The sequence below is a fragment of the Cynocephalus volans genome, chromosome 8, assembly GCF_027409185.1.
Source record: "Cynocephalus volans isolate mCynVol1 chromosome 8, mCynVol1.pri, whole genome shotgun sequence".
Classification (NCBI taxonomy): Eukaryota; Metazoa; Chordata; class Mammalia; order Dermoptera; family Cynocephalidae; genus Cynocephalus; species Cynocephalus volans.
In genome coordinates this window covers 124,925,848-124,946,181 of record NC_084467.1, presented here as the reverse complement: position 1 = coordinate 124,946,181, position 20,334 = coordinate 124,925,848, and the positions used below count along the sequence as shown (strand labels likewise).

Sequence of the window (20,334 nt, the reverse complement as noted above, 5' to 3'; positions counted from 1 at the left end):
GCTTTTCCTAGCTCCCAAAAGTGTTCCATTAAATGTGGGGGATACTGAGGTGGAAAGGAGATGAGATGGAGCTGAGCTTCTTTGCAGGTTGAAGGGAGGTTCCTGGGAATACCTGGCTGCTCCTGGAGACACCAGGAGGGAGCGGTGGGGGGAAGTTCAGCAGAGATCTGTCTGAGAGGTAAGAAGGAAGTGGTCTTTGGGTTGCATATAAGGTTGCCAGATAAAATACAGGATGCCTAGTTAAATTTTAATTTTAGAGAGAAAATAATTTTTAATATACATATGTCACATGCAATATTTAGGACATATGGCTTCTAAAAAAAATTACTTGTTTTTAAATTCAAATGTAACTAGGCATCCTGAATTTTCATTTGCTAAATTGGATAACCTTAGTTTGCAACCACATTTTATAAAAGGAATAAGAAATACCTGCACAAAGGGAAAAGGTGAAAAGTGTTGAAGAGGAAAGAACTGCAGAGCTGTTGGCTTAACACACCCACCAGTCAAAAGGTTCTTATCTCAAAAATGAGGACAGTAAGAAACAACATGTCATGCCAGAGTGTCCAGGATCCTAACAAATGTCCTATTATATTATGTTGTATATTATACCCGGTCCGTAGTTCTTAGAACATTTAAAAAATAATTTCCACAACAGAAAAGTACCTGGAATTCTTATTTAGCCTCTCTACAATGTCTCTTTTCTTCTTCCTTCTCATCTTGATTTACAATCTGCCTTTTGAAAAATATTTCTAATTATATTTTGTTTTCTTGGTTTTGTTAAGCTGGCTAATATTGCAGCCTTCTTGTTGGGGCTACCGTTTTTGTTACATACATACAGGATTTTTGGCTGCATTAACACTTATGTGGCCTGTCCAGCCGGGAAATGAGAACCTCAACATTCTTTGTGGAAGGTCGTTCATCCTGCCCTTGAATACCTCCAGCACTGGATATTCACCACCTCCTGAGACATTGTTAAAAATGCTCATTTTCTTTGTTGAGTGGAGACCTACTTCCTAACAGCAATGTGCTGTGGGGGAAATAATAGCTTGGACTGGCTGGGCTGTAGGCAGTATTTTGGGAAGGTTGAATTAGTCTTGTTATGAAAGACTTCCCGTTCTCATTGCCTGTCATACTTTTTTTCTTAACATTCCATTAATGAAACGGTGGGAGTTTTTTTTCAGTTGGAGGTGTGACTTTGAATTAATTACTTAACCTGTCTGAGTGTTGCCTTCCCCATTTGTAAAATGGGGTCGATTGTTTCTTCCTTTCTTACAGAGTTATCATCCCAATCAAATAGGATAAGTGATATCAATGTGCTTTTCAAATAGCTTCACTGAACTAGCAATTACCTGACAAGGGACAGGTACTTTACATAAATTATCTTCATCATCACAAAGTAGGTATTATGGTCACCATTTTACAATGGAGAAAATGTGCTCCGTAAAAATTATTGTGCTTGTTAGTAAGTAATGGAGGCAGGCCTCAAATTCATGTCGGTCTTGACTCCCAAGTGAGGATACTGTGAAACCTGTGCTCCCCTAAAGCATGACGATGATCGGACCTTCTTTCTATGTTCCATTTGTGTTTACTTTATCTGATAGGAAGAAGCGGCTGGCACAACTTTACCGCCAGAGCGTCTGCTTCTCCTTGCTGTGGCAGATCTACAGCTTAAATTATTTTTTTCACCACAAGTATTTCGGCCACCTGGCGGCTTTGATGCAAGTGAACACTGCACTGGAAACTCAAAATGATTTCCAGGTAGGGTGTTTTGGTAGCTCCTCTGTAAATTTCTGAATCTCATTTGAAGAGAAAAGCCCATTAGCCAATCGGGATTCAGAATCACGAGAATATAATAAAAGCCTTTCTGATTGTTTTGCAGTTCACGCTCTTAAAAATTATTGAGGATTCCAAATAGCTTTTATTTATATGGGTTGTATCTATTAATAATATCATATAAGAAACAATAACTGAAATAATTTTAAAGTATTTATTTTAAAATAAAAATAATGAACCCATTACATATTATTTAACATTTTCATTTAAAAAAAACTATATGTCCCCAAAGAAGAAATTTAATGCGTGGCATTATATTAAATTTTTGCAAATATCTTAATATCTGGTTTCAGAGAAGGCGACTAGATTCTCACACCTGCTTCAACCTTCACTTTGTTGGAATATCACATATGCTGCCTCTGGAAAACTCATTATATACTCATGAGAGAAAGGGGGTGAAAAGGGATCATGTTAAACGATAATTCCTTAAACAAAAAATAGAATCAAGAGCTGGCCAGTTAGCTCAGTTGGTTTGAGTGTGGTGTTGTATCTCCAAGGTCAAAAGTTCAGATTCCCATACTGGCCAGCCGTCAAAAAAAAAAAAAAAAAGATAGAATCATAATTCATACTAATATAAAAAGAACACCTGTCAAATATTTTATTTAACTCACTGAGTTAACTCAATGAGAGAACTAGTTAAGATGTTACAACTGGTTCCAAGGAGAATTCAGTTTACAAGTGGATACAAACCCAGTTTAGTCAAAGGGCAATAATCACTTGTATTTCACCAGACATTTACATTTATATGAAAAAGAATCATATCATTTACATTATTATCAGTTTTCTACAACTTACAGAGTTGTAAAATGGCCCAAAGACAATGAAAGGTAGAGATAATCTTGATTGGTTTTTGTTTTGGTCCACTTCAAGGTCTTTCTCTGTTTTCCCTGACATTAATAATGCCTTGACATTATGGAAAGAGCTTTGACCTCGTGTGTTCTCTAAAAGGGTCTCAGGAACCCCTAGGAGTCCCAGGACCAATTGGGGGAACCACTAACTAGTCCGTTTCATAAACTGGGAAGTCTTAGATTGGATGAGGAAGACTCCAGGAGCCAAGATCAAGAGATTATTAAGCTAAATCCAATTCACCTAATGAGAGTGACCTGGCTCCTTTATAAAAGTACATCAAGTCTGGGTTTCTTCAGGGGCAGTGACTTCCTCTTGCAGTCGGTAATTATCAAGAATTAAGGGGAATGGTCAAACAGCACTGTAAATATTGGAGGAGCTTAAATTTCTAACCGGGTCTGTCCTCAGCATTAGTTCCTTTCTGTAGACCCAGGCTGGCTTTCTCAGGGTACAAAATTATTTACAAAGCCCATCAATATTGAGTACCTGCCTATTTTCCATTCTCCTCTCCTAGGTCCGTGGGCCACTAAGGAGCCACAAGGCCCTGCCATGTTGGTCCTCTTTTGGTTCCTCGGACATTGAAGTCCAGTCTCATCTTTGCACTGAATGTTTCCTCTGCCTGGAGCGTTCATCCCCCAATCTTTTTTTTTTTTTTTTTTTTTTGATGACTAGTATTGCCTTATTCATGACTCCTTTCCTCCACTTATTCAGTAAATAAATTTAAGAATGTCAGTGTTTATTGATGAGCCAAGAATCAAACTGTAGCTCTCCACCCCCTCTCAAATTTTTCCCTTCATAATCTTAACTCTTTTACTTTAAAATCCTGTTCCAAGGATGGCCCTGTACAAACTTAATTCTTCAATAAAAACAATAATGACTGCTAATACTTACTATGTGCCAGGTCCTAAGCTCATTACATTTATTTACTCATTTAATCCTCAAAACAATCCTAAGATATGTGTTTTGATCATCCTCACTCTATAGGTGAGGAAACTGAGGCACAGGATCAAATAACCCAAAGTCTCACAGGAAGTGGAGGAAATGACATTTGATCCCAGACTGTTTGGGCTCCAGTCTGTGCAGTACTCCATTATAGACTCTACATGGCCAACACCAGCCCCAGTATGTGTGATGATTTGAGTCTAACATAATGAACATACTTTAGTAGGGAAAACAGTACGTTTTAGTAGGTTAAACTACAAATACATTTATTCCATTAGCAACAGTATACCATCTTTCCAGGTTTTCAAAATTTTATTATCAATTATCTCTGCAGTTTGCTTACTCTTATTAAGCTCATTTTAAAAATCCCAGACAGAGCAGAGCAATTCACCAGCACCATCATCAAGTGGGCTGCAAATCTATCCTTAGCCACAGAGCAAGAAGACACTTAAGATCAACTCAAGAAAAGAGCTTAAAGTGTTCTCAGGAGTACCCATATCCATTTGTCATGCATTCCAGGGCCTCGGAGTCCCCCTTTTTAATGTCTAACTCCTACCCCAGTTTCTTTTTATAGTCTAAAAATAAGGAATCACTCAAATAAAATATCTCTTCAAAGCACTGTTGAAAATAAACACAGATATATCTCAGATCCCTGTTCTCAAACTTTAAAAATATTTTATATTAGCTCATAAGAATATCCTTAGATACATTGTTATGTTCTAATGAGTTTTTGTTTCTCCCCTTTTGATAATGTCTTCAGTTTCCTCTGAGACCTTTCCTTAATAATCATTTGATTCTACTGCTTTTAACTTCTTTTGATATTTCAGTGGGAACTATTTTCTTTTGCACCCATGCAAATAACCTTTTTATTTAGATCCTGGTGCTGGCCAGCCACCAAAAAAAACCCCAAAACCCAAAAGAAACAAAAGACAAATAACCTTTTTATATTGTGCTGATGGGTGAGTACTCTCATAATTTGTCATCAGATAACTTCAATAGGTTATTTCTCTTCCTTCTTGAGTTGAAACTTTAATTTCAATTATGATATATGTTCCACTTTTAATCATTTCTTGCCTCCCAGGCCAAGTTTGTCTTGTTTTGCCTTGGGAATTGCCAAAGTCAAGCTTAAAATCCTGCAGGCGGGCCCCCACAGCAGAACATGGCCGAAGGGTTCTGGAGATGGGTCCTTTCCATAGGCAAGTTGCTGCCATAGACGAAAGTACACGAAGTACAGAAAACTCTCCTCCTCCCGGCCCCTGGCCCTCCTTGCAGCTGGAGTTCACCAGGTCCCGCCAGACACCTGCTGCAGAGCTCAGGGATCCGGAGCAGGGGAGTGATGGGCCAACAACCCCTGCCCAGTGACCACCACACTGCAACCTCCCTGCGCGGGGGCCATCTCCTGATCTTTACTGGGCTTACTCTATCAGCTTAAATGTCACCCCTCAGTGAGGCCTTCTGGACCACCTCATCTAAAGTAGCCACCCATTCACTTTCTAACCCATCACCCTATCTTAGTAGGTCTTATTACTACCATTTGACATTTTCTTGTTTGTCCTTGGTTGGTTCATGATCTGTCTCCCTTACTAGCCTGTAAACTCTGGGAGAGCAGGGATCTTGTCTGCTGCCTTGTTCACAACCTGAGCACCCAGAGCACTGACCCGGCACATAGCAGGTGCTCAGCAAATATTTATTGCATGAAATCCTTTACTTCTCCTCCACACTTGGGGCTATCTTCTAAAAACTGTGGTGGAGTTGGGGGTGTGGGGCAGGATAAAATGGAAAAGTCACATTTGGAAAGCAAATCAAGATACTTATTTTCAAAGAGGGCAGAGCAGCAGGAGATGTGCTTCCCTTGGTGTTTAAGAGTAGATGAGGCACTCAGCATAGGATAATCAAAACATCCAGATTGAGAACCAAGACAGTGGTTTCCAGGACTCCACCTGTCTGGGTGTCACCACTGGCAAGCCACAAAACCTCTGAGCTTTATATTTTCCCCATAAAATGAAGCAGTTGGATTGCATTCTCTCGGTCCAAATCCAAGAAGTCCTAGGCTTTATTGCACCTTTGGATTTTACATTTGCTCAACAATTCTCTTTTTTCTACCACTGTTTCTGGCTATTCATCCCTTCTGCTAGCATTATCTGAAGCATATTTCATACCAGGAATAAAGGAATTCCTTAAGATTGACTTTGTGTTTTAACAAATAACTGGGAACCTGCCTTTAACACAGAATTTGTGGACTTGTTATTTTGTGTGATTTCAGGAATTCCAGGAAAAAAGTTCCTACCTTAAAATGCCTCCTTTACCTAATACAAAATGTCCAATACTTCTACCATTGGAGATTTTGTATTTCTCCTGATTGTATTTTTCAAAGCAGTTTACATATATTCTGTTGTTGTTTTTAGAAATAAAATAAAACTGCTTCTTTTAGAAGGATCTATTTTCTCCTCGCCCTTCTCTAAGCATTTATATTATTAAGCAACTTTAATTATCATTTTAAAAAGCTGTTTAAAGAGTAACTATCTTCTCTTAAATCTCCAAATTAGGTTTAGAACTAGTCTTTACTTGTTTTAAAAAGCAAACAAATGAAACCAACATTCCTTTTTGGTTAAATTACAAAAGGAATACATGCTTGTCATAACACATTAAAAGTCACAGAAATGCATAAAGTAAAAAGAAAAGTCCCTTTCTCCCTCAAATCTCCCCCTCCACCCCCATCAAATAGGTAACAATTGTTTACACTTTGGGGTGCATCCTTTCAGGCTTATTGCTATGCAATTATATATCCACATATATAAGCTATTGCTTTTATTTTTCACATAAATTAAAATTACTTTATTTTGCTTAAGGACTCTGCGGGCAAGAGGGGTCGGGAGCTTATCGTGGATGACTCAGTAAATAGGTGGCAGAAACCCAGTTTGATTTCCGCACCTAAGCCCATGGCTTTGGCCCAGTGACCAGCTCTATTCCCAAGCTTAATAAACAGATGTTCACTGACAGACATTGGGTGATGTCTCTGGGCTTTCTGCTTCGGGTTCCACCTCAGTCTTGCCCCTTCTCTCCTCCACTGCTGCCATTTCAGATCATTAAGGCTTACCTGGACTATTCGCTATACCACCAGCTGGCTGGCTACAAGGGTGTGTGGTTCAAATATGAACTCATGGCCATGGAGAAGATCATCAACCTTCCCCTGGAAGGTGAGGGCATTGAAATCGTGGCATATGTGGCCGATACACTGGGCTACATCAAGCTCATAACGGGTCACCTGGACTTGGCCATTGAGCTAGGTAAGAGCTGGCTGGGCAAGACGGGACGTGGAGATACAAGTAATGCCCCCAAATACAATGGAAATTTTTTCTTTCCAGGCTCTCGAGCCCACAAGATGTGGGCACTGCTCCAGAATCCCAACAAACACTATCGAGTCCTCTGCAGACTTAGTAGATCTCTCTTCTTGAAAAGCAGGTATTTATCTTAAAGCATTTTCCAAAGTTAGGGGGAAGAAGTCACGTTATTGAGTGTTCTGAGCTCACTTTGTCCTGGCCACGGGGTGGTGAAGAGAGAATGGTTTACAGTAAGATCCTGGAACTGATAATAATCATCTTTTACCTTTGCATACCACCACTCTTTTCACAGAATTCTTCCACGTGCATCGTCTCTGATCTATTCACTCATCTCCACAATGGGAATCAGATCTCCACCCCTTTGAAGGGGAGGGAAAGGGAAAAGTCTTATAGGAAGGCCAATTCCCAGAGAATAGCAACCAGGACGAGAGGTCCAGGCCAATTTGGCCTGACTCTGGTCACCCTGATGCAGAGGACACATGAAAGAACAGTTTGAAAAAAGAGCCAGTTTGTTATTTAGGTTTTAGCTGTGAGTAGGGGTGGTCTTGAAGTCTGTTTAAGATTGTATTTGGTTTTGAATTACTGGGCAAGACCAAGACTAGACCACGACTGAACTTCATCCTCTCCTCTCCATCACTTTTTAATTCCACCACTGTTTTTTTTTTTTTTTTTTTTTTTCCCGTAGATACAAGAAATTGATCAAGGTGCTAGAGTGGCTGTGGGATCTTTCTATATCAGAAGAGCACATCTTCAGCAAGGCATTTTTCTATTTTGTCTGCTTGGACATCATGCTTTATTCTGGTAAGTGTGACTTTGGAATTTAAAAGAAATTGGGGGTGTGGCACCTATGCTGGTGTGGTGTGGCAGCTGTCAGGGCCAGGGCTTTGAGGCCCTTAGGTTTCTGGATGTGTAAACTTACAGGACAGGAATGGAGAGAGCCTGCTGGTGTGAGCTGGTGTAGCATGTGCCTAGATTGTAAGGCAGCAGCAAGAAGGAGAATTAAGTCTAGAGGAACCTGTTGGGTATAAGCTGCCAGTTAAACTGTCAGATCAATTTACACATAAGTGATAGTGACTGACATTGTCTTACTGTATGTCTTTTACTGAGGGTATTTAATTTTTAGCAGGATATATTTAGAGACTTCATGCAATAGAATGAAGGATTGGATTGCTAATGGTGAGAGTTCCAGACATTGGTAGCTGCTGGTGATTTGGAAAATAAATTCTTTCCTGATAATCTTCAAGTGACACCAAGTAGACAGCCCTCAATGTACATATTAAACTGGAGGGAACAACCTGGGGATTGTTTTTCCCACCCAATAAAGGGGGTGCAGATATTGCTGCCAACAAGGGAAGCAAGGGCAATAGAGAAGTCCTAGGCAGCATGAAGGCCTTACTCCTTGCACTTGGGCCAGCAAGGGTTGTTTTAAACACCACTCCTTCCTGGTCTATACTGTGGAATTATATTTCAGATGCCCAGCATTCCACGATAGCTGGGACTCAGCAAACACAGAGCAATACAGGCACGTGGTTGTTGCAATCTACCTGACCCTTTGGATTCATAAAGTAATCAGAGACCAACTAGGCCAGAAAGATGACCACCCACCACCAAAGAGCAAAGCTCTCCTGTTTCTCTCTTTTTAGGCTTTGTTTATCGAACATTTGAAGAATGTTTGGAATTCATATACCAAAATGAAGACAACAGAATCCTCAAGTTCCAAAGTGGAATCCTCCTGGGACTTTATTCGTGTACAGCAATCTGGTAACAATGTGTTGCATGTCACTAAATTCCTAAAGTGAAAATGCTGAATCCTGAATAAGAGTTTTATAAATTTTTTTAAAAGAAAGAAAAAAATTCATAATTTACACCTTAGACAGCTGAAAGATGTCAGACAATATTTATACTGAAAGCCACTTTAGGGATCACCTAGTTCATCCCCCTCAACTGAGGTCAGAAAAGTGATGTTGTCTCAATTGTATTCAATGTAATGAAACTTTATTACATACGAATCATGTTGTAATAATACAGGAATAAATAAGAAAAGATTACTTACTTCTGGGGAGTGTTGGGGTTTGAGGGAAACTCATAAATAGCATCACTTGCCCACCCACAGCCACCCAGATCTAATCACATGGAGTAATTGTCGATAAAGCTGATGTTGGAGGAGATAGGGCTTATGTCTGCAGGCAAGTGAGTTTCCTCATATTGAGCCCCAAGATTAGACTTACCCACTCAGCAGCAGGCAATTCTGGAAAACTGCAGCTCTCTCCGCACCGAGGCAGGCCTCTTTCTACCACAGGCAGAGAGATTAGTCCCAGGCTCTCTGTCAGCTTCACTGGCCGTCAGGATGAAGGAGGAAGATAGGTACTGAGCTTTAATTAACCCTGAGGCTTCATCCCTTTAACCTACTAAGTTTTTAACCTAGTAAGCCTGTAGCTACTATGGTCATACTCTCTCTAGGAAGAAGTTGAACAGTAAGGCTCCAAAATGGGTCAGAATAGAACATTAATTAAATTACTTTCATTACTATCTCCAAGACTGAAAATCACCCTCTCTTCTATTTCCCATCTCAAATTATATGCAGCCATGTTGTCCAATGTGGTCCATCAGAGGTTTTGTGATTAGATTAAATAACAATATGAAGACATTCCTATATAAAATGCCACGAATTAGAGTAGCTCTAAATTTAAATAGAGAGACCCTCTTATTATAAACTTACTTGCGAGAAATTAACATCCCCAGACGAATTACCCTTGCCAGTTAAAGTTCAGAGCAAAGTAACTTGCCCATGTGAGTTAAAGTTCAAGAAATCTAAAGTCCAAAAATTATCCTAATTTCTTATTCTTCCTCATCTCAGCTGGAGAGTTCTTTCAAAAGCTGTGTCCTGGGCCAATGCTTCCCACACTTTCCCAAACACAAGAATCATCTGGAGTGCTTTCTTGTTGTTAACTAAGAGGATTCCTGGCCACACCTCCAGAGTCTGTCTGATTGAGGAGATCTGGGTTGGAACAGAAAATTGTGTTTATAAAGAGAACCCAGGTGATACTAATGATGCAAATCTGTGGACCACACTTTGAGTAGTACTGGCCTAAGCCTTCTCTCTTTGGAATTGGAGCAAGTTCTTAAGGTTGAAGAATTTGTAGCTCCAAGCGTTTGATTGACCTCACTTTTTAAAGAGTCCAAAGAGTTCAATAAATGGTATCTAATATTGCCTAGTTGTTCCCAAGGATTCTGTTCATCTCAAATCATGAAAAAGTTCTATTCTTTGCTTGCTCCATGTCACATAATTTCCTGCATTTTTAGGGAGAGTCGGTAGGAGGCAGACCTTTAGAGGCCCAGGTAATTGAAGAATCCATTCCAGAAAATCGGCACATTCCAAGAGTGATATTTAATTTTCTTATTCTTCTGTGTTGGTGCAGGTATGCCCGACTTCAGGAATGGGACAACTTTTACATATTTTCCAATAGAGCTAAAAATCTAGTGCCAAGAAGAACCCCAACAGTTTTTTACTACGAAGGAATAACTAGATACATGGAGGGCCAAGTTCTCCACCTTCAAAAGCAAATTCAAGAACAATCTGAGAATGCCCAGGACAGTGGAGTTGAGCTACTTAAGGTGAGGCCCATTCTCCAGTTTCTATTATAAATCATTTCTTAAATGGATTTCTATCTACCTCCTATGCTAATTATTTTTTGATCACAGAATTTATTGATGTTTATAACAGAATTTTTTGAAGGCAGCCCCCACCAAAAAATTAGAAAGAAGAAAATATAAATTGCCCATAATCTTACTACTTAACATTTTTATATATTTACATATTTATGTATTTATATTTTATATATTATTATTCTCTATATTCATGTTTATATGTTATTTATATATTTATATATTTTATATATTGATATATCACTTTTCGAGTTTTTTTCTGTGTGTGCACACACATTTCCATTTTTTGTAACTTGCTTTTAAATATATTGTGAATAATTTATTGTCATTAAATTGTTCTTCACACTACTATTTAAAAGGAAGCACAATATTTTATCTTATGCATATACTATTAAATACTCCAATTATTCTTGGATAAAACTTTTCTGCAGTGTTTTATTGCTGTTGCTGTAAGAAGCATCCTGGTAGATAAATCTTTGCACATGACAATTTTAAATATTCAACTAATACATATTAAGTACCAGATACTAGGTGCTGAGGTACAAGAATGAGCAAATTAGACCCAATACCTACCTCTGAGAGTTTACAGCCTAGCAAGGGCAAGAGAGTGAAGGGCTAAACCACTGGTGTCGGCTGGACACTTGTCTGCCTTGTTCTCAAAAAAATTGAGCACAGCTGTATTAGTTTTCTATTGCTGTGTCACAGATGACCACAGACTTAGCTTTAAGCAACACCCACTTCTTATCTCACAGTTTGGCAAGTCAGAGGTCTGGATGGGCTTGGCTGGGCTCTCTGTTTAGGGTCTTACTATGCTAAACCCAAGATATCGGCAGACCTGTGTTCTCATCTGGAGGATCTAGGGAAGAATCTGCTTCCGAGCTCTTTCAGGTTGTTGGCAGAATCCAGATGCTGACTATTTTAAGGCACGTCACTATTTTAGAGATGTTAAAATGTTAAAACAACAACAACAACAAAAAGCCACAATGCATCTTGGGATTAGTGAAGTATAGTAGCTCATTCAATCCTCTGAGTTGTTATAAGGTAGGTCTTTTTCAATCCTGTTTTAAAGAAGAGAAAGTCTTAAATTGCCCAGGTGGGATCCCACTCATTACCACTTTCATACTCATGCACGGTCTCAGGAACTCTTCCTGCAGTTTGTTCACACCAGCTTACTAAATCACTGCCTCTAAAAACACAAAAGTTCATTGTCATCACCCCCTTGGAGGTACCTACTCTTTGACGAAGAACATGTATTTACATCTCAGATTCATAAAACATTCTACTGGCTCTCACCAAGAATACAGTAATTGCATGGTTATATAAAACATTATTTTGTAATATAATTTGATAGAGTAAATGTTTCTTAAGAAAGTAACTTTTTAGGGGTTTGAGACATGCTTAACTCCATGATATTCGGAAAAATATTTTTGACCATAGTACACATGATTTAGTTTATTCCAAGATTCTCTTTTTCTCTCCAAATTCTAGAAGTATTACTTATGACAAGTGAGTTGGCTATCATTATCACTTTTAAATATTGATAGAGTACTAATAGAGGTATACCTCACTTTTGACCAAACTGATATATGAAAATCCAGATAGATAAATTAGCAGGTGAATAAAAGAAAGCACATCTCGATTTAATGAGTAGTAAAGTGATAAAACTCACCAATATCCCAAAGACAGTATAGGTTAAAAATATAGTAGATTCTACTGGGATTACAACATAGACAACTAAAGCACTGTTTTCACACTCAAGGAGTTTGTGATTTTTTTTTTCAAGAAGCAGGTGGGGGTGGGAAGCCTGGGGAAGCAGGGGAGGGACATGACGGGGAGTAGAAAGAATTCAAGAACACAAATGACACAAAATTGAACTCTTGTGTCTTCCACAGTACACGGAACAATGCCTTGTACGCAGATGTTTAATTAATTTAATTGATCATTGATGGACTAAATAGATATGTGACAGGTTAGTCAGGAAAACTCAATGCTGTTGATTCCTTTTCTGTGATACTGAAGTAAATGCAATAAAACAGTAAGATATTGTTTTGCTGACCATCAAATTAGCAAAGACACGAGAGAAGATACATTCATGATCTGGAAGAATCTCAAAGAGCATTCTGGCAAAATACATATATGTCTTTAAAATATGCACTTCATTGTCCCCGTAATTCTCCTCCCAGGAACTATCCTAAAGAAATAATCAGATGACAAAAAAAATTATATATAAAGATGTTGATCTCAGGTTTATAGTATTGAAAGCTAGGACAAATTAAAGACCACATACCCTTCAAAAAGAAGATTGATTATGTCAGAAATAGCACACGTAAACATCAGGATATTTCACATAAAAAAAATCTAAATTTCTGATTCTTCTTTTAAAAATTGGAGTATTTGACAACACCAGGCCCACATTCCCAAAGGACAGCTATTGGCTGGAATTAACAAGGGGTGATACTTAGACAGGGCATGCCTTCTCCAGTATGACACAATCCCCTCTACTTCTAATCATGCTACATCAAGCCTGCTTATTAATATTACTTGACTGGCTCCTGTCAGCATTAGAGTTTGTGAGCTCTGATGTAAAATAATAATGCCGTCAGAAAATATTCGTAATGTAAAATTAATCGAAAAAAATGTTATTCCACTATGTGACAAGTATGATCTTAATTGTGGGGTGTGTGTGTGTAGTAGGCCGAGAAATAAAAAAGTGGAAAAGCCTGTACCCAAATGTTAAAAAGACATTTGTTTCTGGGTTCTAGGGTTATAGGTAATTCTTACTTTCTTTCAGTTCTTTTAAATTTTTCCCTACATTTTTTTTAAGACTATTTTTTTTTAGTGCAGTTTTAGGTTCACAGCAATATTGAGAGAAAGGTACAGAGCACACATACACAGCTTCCCCCGTTGTCAACGTCAGAGTGGCACATTTGTTAAAACTGATGAACCCACGTTAACACATCATAATCACCCAAAGTCTGTAGTCTACATTAGGCATCACTCTTACTGTTAGACATTCTGTAGGTTTGGACAAATATAATGACGTGTATCCACCATTGTAGTATCGTACAGTGCATTTTCACTACCTTAAAATTCCTCTGTACTCTGCCTATTCATCCCTCCCCCACCCCAACCATGGCAACCAGTGATCTTTTTACCATCTCCATAGTTTTGCCTTTTCCAGAATATCTTATAGTTGGAATCACATAGTATGTAGCCTTTTCAGACTGTTTTTTTTTTTTTTTCACTTAGTAATATGCATTTAATGTTTCTCCATATCTTCATGGCTTGATAACTCATTTTTTTAAATTGCTGAATAATATTACATTGTCTGGATATACCACAGTTTGTTTATCCATTCATTGCTGAAGGAAGTCTTGGTTGTTTCCAAGTTTTAGCAATTATAAATAAAGCTGCTATAAGCATCTGTGTGCAGGTATTTGTGTAGACATAAGTTTTCACCTCCTTTGGGTGGATACCGGGGAGTGTGATTGCTGGATCATATGGTAAGACTATGTTTAGTTTCATAAAAAACTGCCAAACTGCCTTTCTAGTGGCTGTACCATTTTGCATTTCCACCAGCAATGAATGAGAGTTCTTGCTGCTCCTCACCCTCAGCAGCATTTGGCATTGTTAACTGTTTGAATTTTGGCCATTCTCATTGGTCTGTAATCATATCTCATTGTTGTTTTAATTTGCATTTCCCTGATGGCATGTGATTTGGAACATCTTTTCCTATACTTATTTGTATATAGCATTGCATATACATATGCTCTATATCTTCTTTGGTAAGGTGTCTGCTAAGGTCATTTGATATTTATTAATAGGGCTGTTTTCTTATTGTTGAGTTGTAAGAGTTCTTTTTATGTTTGGGTAACAGTCCTTTATCAGATATATCTTTTGCAAGTATTTTCCCCCAGTCTGTAGCTTGTCTTGTCATTCTTTTCACATTGTCTTTTGTGGGGCAGAGGTTTTCAATTTTAATGAAGTTCAACTTATCAGTTATCTCATGTCATCTGCAAACAGGGACAATTTGACTTCCTTCTTTCCAATTTGGATGCCCTTTATTTCTTTTTCTTGCCTAATTGCTATGGCTAGGACTTCCAGGACTATTCTGAGTAATAGTGGAGAGAGTGGGCCTCTTTGTCTTGTTCCAGTTCTTAGAGGAAAAACTTTGGCTTTTCCTTGCTCAATATGATATTAGCAAAGGTTTGTCATATATGGCCTTTATTGTGTTGAGGTACATTCTTTTTATACCCAATTTGTTGAAGGGATGTTGAGTTTTATCAAATGCTTTTGTTTACCTGGGAATGTATTAATTTCTCCCTCACTTTGGAAGGACAGTTTTGCCAGATAGAACACTCTTGGTTGACAGGTTTCTTTTGTTTTTTGTTTTTTTCTTTTAGCACTTTGAATATATCAGCCTGCTGCCTTCTGGCTTCCAATTTTTCTGATTAGAAATCTGCTGATAATCTTATGGAGGATCCCTCATATATGATGAGTTGCTTCTCTCTTGCTGCTTTCAAAATTCTCTCTCTGTCTTTGTCTTTCAAAAGTTTGATTTTAATTTTCTTGGTGTGGGTCTCCTTGCATTCATCTTAGAGTTTGTTGAGCTTTTTGAGTGTTTATATTCATATTTTTAATCAAATTTGGGAAGTTTTCAGCTATTATTTTTTCAAATATTTTCTTTGTTCCTTTCTCTTTCTTTTCTCGTTATGAGACCTCCACAATGCATACATTGGTCTGCTTGTTGGTGTCCCACAGGTCCCTTAGGCTATGTTCACTTTTCTTTAATTATTTTTCTCTTTGTTTCTCAGACTCAATAATTTCCATTTTCTCATCTTCAGGTTTGCTGATTCTTCTGCTTGCTCAAATCTTCCTTTGAATGCCTCTAGTGGATTTTTTATTTTAGTTTTTGTACCTTTGACCTCCAAAATTTCATTTTGGTTTCTTTTCAGGTTTTTCTATTTCTTTATTGATATTTCCATTTTGTTCATACATTATTTTTTTGACTTTATCCACATATCTTCCCTTAGTTTTTCAAACATCTTTAAGGGTTGTTTTAAAGTCTTTGTTTAGGATATCTACCAACAGATCTACCTTTTTTCAGGGTCAGTTTCTGTTTATTTTTTTTTTCTGCAAATGGGCTGTACTTTCTTGTTTCTTTGTATGCCTCATGATTTTTTTGAAAACTGGACATTTGAATCTAATAATATGGGAGCTCTGGACATCAGATTCTCCTCTTTCCCCAGGGTTTGCTGGTTTTTTGTTGTTGCTTTTGCTTTTGTTTTTTATTGTTGTAGGCTGTCTCTGTGACAAGGATCAGCCTGCACTGTAAACTTAGGGTCTTCTCAGGTCTTTTCTGAGCCTGTGCCTTTCCCTAGGCATGCATGGCCACTTTCTAATTTTCCTCATATAGGCAGTTGCTTTTGAATATCCTACCCTTTAATGTCTGGTTCTCAAAGGGAAAAAGAGAAAAATGAAGTGGGGGAGGGGAACTGGCCCTTTAATTTCACTGGAAGTCACTTTAGCCAGAGGGAGAGAGGGGCTTACAACAACAGAGTGAGGTGCAGCCAAAGTGGCTGCCTGCCTCTTTGCACACCTCTGATCAGAAGCAGCAGTGATCAAGCACAGATCCCTGATATTTAGGATAGAATCCTTTTTACCCACCCTGGTTTCTGCGAGTTGTATAAAGGTTGCTTCACAAACATATGCACAGCTTCTTGTCATAGAGCCGGGAGTGGGCATAGGTAGCTACTACTCTGCTGTGAACTGAAATCGACAGAAATTATCTTCAATTTACTATCCAAGGCTTCCCTGGCAGTTGTAGGCTTTCAACAGACTCCAGAGCTCTAAAATAGTTACATTCTGACAGATTCTGCCAGTATAATTATTGTCTAGGTATGGATACAGATACTTGCTCCTTCCTCACTCTGCCATCTTCCCAGAACCCTCTCCCCGCTGGAGTTTTTAACTCATAGACTTGTCCACTCTTAATCTTCAGCAATTCATTGATTACAGTTCAGATTTTGCTATCCTGGCACTGGTCCCCACAGTGGTTTCTACTTGAGAGTGTCTGCTCTAGTAAGCTGTGACTACCTGTGTTCATCTGTCTGTCTCTCCAATCTTGGGAGCAGTGAATTGCCCTGGGTGTCCTCACCTTTCTTAAGGATCCAAGAAGAGTTGTTGATTGTTCAGTCTGTTCAGCTTTCACTTGTTGCTAGGAACAAGTGATGATTTCCAAACTCCTTACATGCAGAACTAGCCAATTTTTTCCTAAAACTTTCAACAACTAACTTGTATTGCGTTGATAATCAGAAGAATGTGTGTGTGCGTGTATGTGTTTGTTTAAAGTTGTTGCAGAAAAGTATTAATTGGCCCTTTCATATCACATTCCTGGTCTGGGTGGACCATGGGGGCTATTCCACCTGACATTTCTCATCTTATCTCCAGTACTCTCCAGTATTCTCACTTGATTGCTTATATCCTTGAAATGTCCTCAAATCATCTTTGCCGTTAAGGATCCCTCTCTGATTCTAATATACTGTTTTGGTTTTTTTCTCATTAGAACTTGGAGAGTCTGGTGACTCAAAATACCACTGGCCCTGTGTTCTACCCAAGGCTCTACCACCTGATGGCCTATATCTGTATACTAATGGGAGATGGGCAGAACTGTGACCTCTTCCTGAACACAGCCTTGAAGCTTTCTGAAACACAGGGGAATGTGCTGGAGAAATGCTGGCTGAACATGAGCAAAGTATGTACCAGCAGCTAGCAAGCTGGGGTGAGCAATGCTCACCTTCTAAGGAAGCCCAGAAAGCTACTGCCCATTTAGATTTCACCAGGCACGGAAGGTCATTGTCTTAGTTCAGTCAGGCTGCTATAACAAAATACCTTAGGTTGAGTTATTTATAAACAATAGAAATCTACTGCTCACATTTTTGGAGGCTGGAAAGTCCAAGATGGAGTCGCTAGAGATTTGATGTCTGGTGAGGAACTGTTCCTTATAGATGACACCTCTTGCTGTGTCCTCACATGAAGGATGGGTGAACCCCTTATATAAGGGCACCAGTCCCATCTATGAGGGCAGAGCCTTCATGACCTAATCACCTCCCAAAGCCACCCCCACTTAATATCTTCACCTTGGGAGTTAAGTTCCAACATATGGGTTTTGGGGGGACACCAACATTCAGACCATAGCAGTCATCGTAGGCCTTAATGGATTCTTACCAAAAGGGGTGACATGTCCACAGTTGAGGTTTGTAAGCCTCCTCGTCCCCTTTAAGTGCTCATGAAACGTCTCTCCTCATCCTTAGCATGGTCTCTGCCCCTCTTTGTGGCCCTTACCACTTTCCACTTTGTGTTACATCTGTTTACATGTCTTTCCTTCCCTAGAGAATGTGAACTCTTTGAAGGTAAAAAATCATGCTTAGTACCTAGCACAGTGCCTTATACTCAGTATTTGTTGAATAAGTGAATGAATGTACAATTACATGTGTTTATTTAAAGAGGCATGGGCTGGTTGGTTAACTCATTTGGTTAAAGCAAGATGTTTTAACACCAAGGGCAAGGGTTCGTATCCCCTTACCAGCCAGCTGAAATAAAATAAAGAGGCATGTGTCAGTGTCTGCATGAGACAGCAAAATTTATTTTTATCGCTGGGTTCAAATGATTTTAAAAGCTCAAGGATATTTTGCCATTTCTGGTATCTGACCAGTCTTGATTACACAAACCAAGGAGCACTAATTAATTTTTCATTCCCTTTCCCTCCTCTCAGGAATGGTGGTACTCAACCTCTGAGTTAACAGTAGACCAATGGCTTCAAACAACCTTGAGTCTCCCATCATGGGACCAAATTGTATCGGGCAAGGTAAACATTCAGGATATTCAAAAAAACAAATTTCTGATGAGAGTTAATATCCTGGACAATCCTTTCTAACATTTCATGAAAAGAACAAAGATTTAGTAAGATCCAGCCCCTTGTGATGATCTGTTATTGACCTTTCTCTGCAGCCAGCACCCTCCAAGTTCCTGTCTACGCTCTCCTGTTCCGCACACAGAACCAGATGTGTTTAATTTCTTCTCTTTCTGGAGTGTTAAAAAGGGTCAGCAGTATCTTGCTTTATTTTCTTGTCGCTTCACACAAATTGCCTTTACCTTTCATATTGTTTTAGCTTGACCTGTTTATTTTAGCCAGTGTGAAATTGTATAATATGGGAAAATACTAATATCAGCGTAGTGTAACATCTTGTGTTACGACAGACATGTTTCCAGTTAATGTATTCAACTATAAATGCTTGTTTTATAATGTCTAGTTGTTAAATCTTTTGGAGATAGCACATTATTATAAATAGCAAGCTTTTGTCATGGTCTGTAAGGACAAGATTCAAAAAGACACATCTTTTGTAGTGCCTGATGCAGCTTCCAAAGCCAGGGTGATGTCGTAGCCCCTCTAACCACATACATTAAATATCTGTAGAAATAAAATTTTTAAAAATTGAAATATTAATAATTTCCATGTGTATCTTTTATATTCTTAGAGTTTTTACATATTTTTTTTTATACTTAAGAAATAATATTGGGTGGGAACATGGGGTACAATCATAATTTGTGGTAATGGGCATGCTGCCAGTATGGATCTGTCCTTCACATCTTGGGCACGAGGGGTGACAATCAGCTTTGTATCTCATGAATATTGATAACTAATTAAAAATAAATAAATAAATAAGAAATGATACCATTCATCTTTGTTTCCTAGATGTAAAGGCAAGGCTGTGTATTTTTTTTTTTTTTTTTTTTTTTTTTTTTTTTTTTTTTCCGTGACCGGCGCTCAGCCAGGGAGTGCACCGGTCATCCGTATATAGGATCCGAACCCGCGGCGGCGGGTGCGTCGCCGCGCTGCTAACGCAGCGCGCTACCGAGTGCGCCACGGGCTCAGCCCCAAGGCTGTGTATTTTTCCTTCTGGTAATATAACTGAGTTCTACAAAGGAGGTTGGATAGACCCAGATGGTACCATAAGGTTACCCCACAGAGGCCTGGTGGCCTGGCACAGTGAGAAGAGCACCAGGCTGGGAAATCAGAGCATTTGGTTCTAACATGAGCTCTGCCACAAGCACACTTTATTCTGTGAGCTCAGACATAACCTTCCTATTTTAGTACATGGTTACAAGCATCAAAAAGGAAAGTGAAGGTAAAAAAAACCATAGAAAATTACAGTGTGACATATAAGGAAAAACAAATTAGTGTTAGAAAGATGATTGACTTTAAAATAAACACATCAAATATTAAACTTTGAGTATTATTTCCTTCAAAGTTGTCACCTGGAAGCAGCATACTTGTCCCATAATGTTACATTCATCTTATTCATTCTTTTGTTCACTCATCCAACTAACATTTTCTGACTAATTACCATGTACTGAGCACTGATTAAGTACTGGAGATTAAGACACAATTCTCAACCTCAGCAAACTTGTAGATCTAGTGAAGTAAACAGACACACAAGTAGCCTTCACTTGGCTCATTTCACTGTGATATCACAGAGTTGTATTCAAGTCACACAGAACATGGTGGGAAAAACGGCCCAGAGGAAACCCAGACATTTCGAAGATTTGCTGAACTGCCTGTGGAACTAGGTCATTTTGATTACACTGTCATATGAATAATAAGATAATGCCATCATCATGACAATTTCTTACGTCCGTAAGAGTC

At 38.7% G+C, this 20,334-nt stretch overlaps 1 protein-coding gene and 1 pseudogene across 1 annotated transcript in view; one reads left to right on the top strand and one right to left on the bottom strand.

The window, feature by feature from the left end:
• Positions 1-18,564, top strand: part of ADCY10 (adenylate cyclase 10) — a 68,539-nt gene extending 49,975 nt beyond the window's left edge. Inside the window, exons 25-32 of the mRNA XM_063106503.1 lie at positions 1,602-1,758; positions 6,704-6,908; positions 6,987-7,083; positions 7,648-7,763; positions 8,606-8,723; positions 10,382-10,577; positions 17,194-17,382; positions 18,403-18,564. Coding sequence (XP_062962573.1) covers positions 1,602-1,758; positions 6,704-6,908; positions 6,987-7,083; positions 7,648-7,763; positions 8,606-8,723; positions 10,382-10,577; positions 17,194-17,382; positions 18,403-18,564 — 1,240 coding nt within the window. The remainder of the gene's footprint in view (positions 1-1,601; positions 1,759-6,703; positions 6,909-6,986; positions 7,084-7,647; positions 7,764-8,605; positions 8,724-10,381; positions 10,578-17,193; positions 17,383-18,402) is intronic.
• On the bottom strand, positions 4,341-6,625 carry LOC134383288 (gamma-glutamylcyclotransferase-like; annotated as a pseudogene).
• Positions 18,565-20,334: the final 1,770 nt, after the last annotated feature.